The 4,118-nt window shown below is 39.2% G+C and overlaps 1 protein-coding gene across 1 annotated transcript in view; it reads right to left on the bottom strand.

The window, feature by feature from the left end:
• Positions 1–4,061, bottom strand: part of RUBCN (rubicon autophagy regulator) — a 42,785-nt gene extending 38,724 nt beyond the window's left edge. The window contains exon 1 of the mRNA XM_023728775.1: positions 3,910–4,061. Within this exon, the coding sequence (XP_023584543.1) occupies positions 3,910–3,948 (39 nt within the window). The 5' untranslated portion in view covers positions 3,949–4,061. The remainder of the gene's footprint in view (positions 1–3,909) is intronic.
• Positions 4,062–4,118: the final 57 nt, after the last annotated feature.

Raw genomic sequence — 4,118 nt, forward strand, 5'->3', positions numbered from 1 at the left:
GGGTTAATATGTTGTGGGGTTGTTAACCAATGTCATAAAACAACATGTGTACTACTGTTTCATGAGAAACTATTTGTTCTGTAAGCTTCACCTGAAGTACAGTAAAATATTAAAAAAAAAAAAATCCAAGGGGAAGAGAGTCTAGGGAAAGAAACTGAGGAGTGGTCACAGAGGCAGGAGAAAGTCTGTGACACCAGAAGACAATAAAGCCATACAAGTGTGTGATGACAGTCAACAGTGTTGAACACAGGCAGCGTTCAAAGGAAAAAGGTTCACTGGGTTTGGTAACAAAAACCACACCCGTTGCCATCAAGTCAGTTACGACTTATAGCGACCCTACAGGACAGAGCAGAACTGCCCCATACAAAGGAGCATCTGGTAGATTCAAACTGCCGACCTTTTGGTTAGCAGCTGTAGCTCTTAACCACTACACACCAGGGTTTGGTAACAGGGATGTCATTTTATTTAAACTGCAGTGGCAAGATCACCAGTGACAGGGGCAGAAACCAAACTGAAGTGGGTTAATTTATCTGCTTTATAAATTCCGACGTTCATAATTATGTTTTTCATAGGATTACATGAAATTAGAAACTAAAAAAAAGCAACATTTATTAATCACTTACTATGTGCCACAAACTGTGCTTGGCAAATCACGCATACTATTTCATTTACTCTTTCCATCTAACATTATAAAATAAACAGTAATAATCTATTTTACAAATGAGAAAGGCAACATTCCCAAATTAAGTAGCATTACCTAAAAGCTAACATTGACTGGGAGTCCCTGGGTGGTGCAAACAGTTAACACACTCGGCTGCTAACCAAATGGTTGGAGGTACCTCAGAAGAAAGACCTTGAGATCTGCTTCCAAAAAAATCGGCCATCGAAAATCCTATGGAGCACAGTTCTGCTCTGACACACATGGGGTGCCATGAGTCAGACCTGACTCAGCAGCAACTGGTTCGGTTTTGAACACTGACCGACAACTTACTCTGCTGTCAGGCACCTCTCTAAACGCTTTTCATGCCTTATCTCATTTAATTCTAACAACTACTCTAGGAAACCAACACCACTGTTATCTCCTCAGTTTACAAATGAGGAAACAGAAGCACAAAGAGTTTTGTAACTTATCCAACACCACAAAGTTAGTGGTAAAGCTAAGATGAAAATATAAGCAGTCTGACTCAAAAGTCCATAATTTTAACTACTATGTCATTTTAGTTCACAAGGACCTGAGCGACGAGTCTGGATTTCAACCCAGGTTCTGTCTGATTCCAAAGATCTTTGGCAGTCCATTAAACAGTGTTCCCTCGAAATTCCTAGAATGGTGTTTTAATAATGATGACCATTAAGAAGAATTCAGCTCTTTAAAGGGTAAAATGTAATTTTTTTTTTTTACACTAGCTTCAAATCTATTTAAGAGAGAAAATCTAACCTAAGGAAACCTTTCCACTCCATTCTGAAAAAATCAAACAGGACCACTGGTTTAAAGACATATTTCTAGAAGGGAGGGTAGCAATTAAATCCTAGACTATGATTACTTTAATACTGATTAGTTAGTTACATCTTTTCCAATGTGACCGCCAGCTGAGAATAAATTCGGATAAAAAAGAGAGAAAAGCCTGCTTGGGGAAAGGAGTTCCGGGGAAGAATACCGGCCCTGGCATGCGTGAAGCATGAGTGCTTGAGAGCACATGATTACACACGCATTTGTGAGGTATGATTTTAAAAAAGAATAGGAGGATACCAGACCCCTGACTCACTGGACAATTTTATCCAGAACCAAATCTTATTTAAAAGCACTTCCAAAGGAGTAACTGCCAAAGATAAAGCAAAAAAACATTAAGTATTACTGGATTCCACTCATTATCAATACTCTAAGCTTAGAGTATTTGAGGATATAAGAAAAAAAATTAACATCACTAAGTCTTTTATAGTGAAAAAAAATTAAGCTACAACTAAGACTAGCATTCATAGACATAAACCAGCTGTCTACAAAGGGATGCTCAAAGGATATTCAAAACTAACAATATTTTGTATTCTCACTCTTCTTCTAAGATGCTCCTAAGAGAAAACGCTCAGTGACTCATCATCATTATCCGTATCTTCCTTCTCCTCCTCATCATAGCAAACACTTGGATAGGTCTTACAAATGCTTTACAAATATTAACTCATTTAACCCTAACAACCCTAGGAGGTAGATATAAACTACTATCTACCTTGTTTTATTGGTGAGGAAATTAAAACAGAGAGAGATTAAGTATCTTGCCCAAGGTAACACAGCTAGTAAATGAAGGAGCTGGAATTTTAACCCAGGCAATCTGGCTCTGCTCTTAATCACTACCTATTAACTACTCATGCTAATCCTTGTTGCCTCTTTTCACGTCTTGTTTTTACTAGTTACTTGTCTATGTGGTAGAGTTTCCATATGTATTTGAGGATAAATTCTCACTATCCCAGCAAGAAAAGTACATCATTCTTTCTTTCTATTACTAGTTTGAAGTAGAGATAATAACAACACAAATCTAAATTTAAGGAACAAACTGAAAATTCGAATTCAAAGAGAATCAGCAGCAGAACTGATGATACTGTGTTGGGAATGAAACATTAATTCTAATTACACCAATCTCATCAAGCCTAAGCAATTATCACTGTATTACAATTTTGGCTTCTAGACAAAAGGATTTTCCCAAAGGAAAGTACATTTAATGTAACTGAGCACATGGAGTTTCACTTCCCCATTTTACAGAAACATTTCCTGGATAAAGTCGGGGACGGACTGACCACATTTTGCCTTGGCTCTTTTTCTTCATTTAGTCTAGCTACTTCTGAAATAGCATGGTTTTAAGAAAAAATAAGATTCAGAAGAGCTTCCTGACTGTAGTAGGCTAAAATAATGCCCCCCTAAGATGTCCCCATCCTAATCCCCAGAACCTAAGAATATTAACTTATATGGCAAAAGTGACCTTGTGGTGTGATTAAATTAAGGGTTTTGAGATGGGGAGATTATCCTGGGTTATCTGGGTAGGCCCAATGTAATTACAGGGCTCCTTATAAGAGGGAGGCAGGAGATCAGAGGGACAGAAGGCAGTGTGAGAGATCTGAAGATGCTATCCTGCAGGGTTTGAAGATAAAGGGGGCCACAAGCCATAGAATGCAAGGAATGCAGCTCTAGAGGCTAGAAAAGGCAAGGAAGCTGACTCTCCCCTAACGCCTCCTACGGAAGTGCAGCCCTGCTGACACTTAGCTTTGGCCTAGTGAAACCAGGACTTCCAACTGGTTTGTTTTGGTTCAAACCCCTGCTGAGAATTTGCATTTCTAACAAGTTCCCAGGCAATGCTAATGCTGCTGGTTACGGACCAATTCTGAGAAACACCATAGTAGAGTAGTGGGTCTCAAAATTTATTATACAGAAGAATCACCTGGGGATCTTGTTAAACTGTAGATTCTGATTCAGTATATCTGGGGTAGAAGAGCAAATTCTCAGCAGGGGTTCAAACCAGAACAAACCGGTTTGAAGCCCTGAGTGAAACCCATTTCAGACTTCTGACATCCAGAACTAATAAGATAATATTAGTTATAATATAAAATAATACATTTGCATTGTTTTAAGCCACAAAGTGTGTGGTCATTTGTTACAGCAACAGGAAACTAATAAACTGACCTAACATCTTGTGGCTGATTTGCTGTCCTACCCAGCCATTTATTTAGCCCACTGACATCTATGGTACATCAAGCACTAAGCAAAATGCTCTGGATACAAAACAAATGTATTAGGACACAGTCCTACCCTCAAGGGCTCACAGTCTGGTAGCCTTCATCTTCTTCCCGTCAACCAACTTAATACAGCTATTTTTTTTTTCCTAACACAATTCAGCCAATTTGGTGAAAAAGAAGAGTTGTGCATACCTGGTCATGGATGAGCCCATGATAGAGGATACTCTGCATGTCCCTGCAAAGCCGCTCCAGGCCACCATACTTGGACCAGACATTGGGGCTGTTGGCTGACACCAAACCTTCAACAGTAGTCTTCAAATTACCCAGCAACTGCCAGTGCTCCCTCCTGCAAGGGCATCAATTATGTCAATGGTTAGTTAACTGTTGTAGCTGATCCTGAG

The sequence above is a fragment of the Trichechus manatus genome, unplaced genomic scaffold, assembly GCF_000243295.1.
Source record: "Trichechus manatus latirostris isolate Lorelei unplaced genomic scaffold, TriManLat1.0 scaffold00026, whole genome shotgun sequence".
In the NCBI taxonomy this organism is placed as follows: Eukaryota; Metazoa; Chordata; class Mammalia; order Sirenia; family Trichechidae; genus Trichechus; species Trichechus manatus.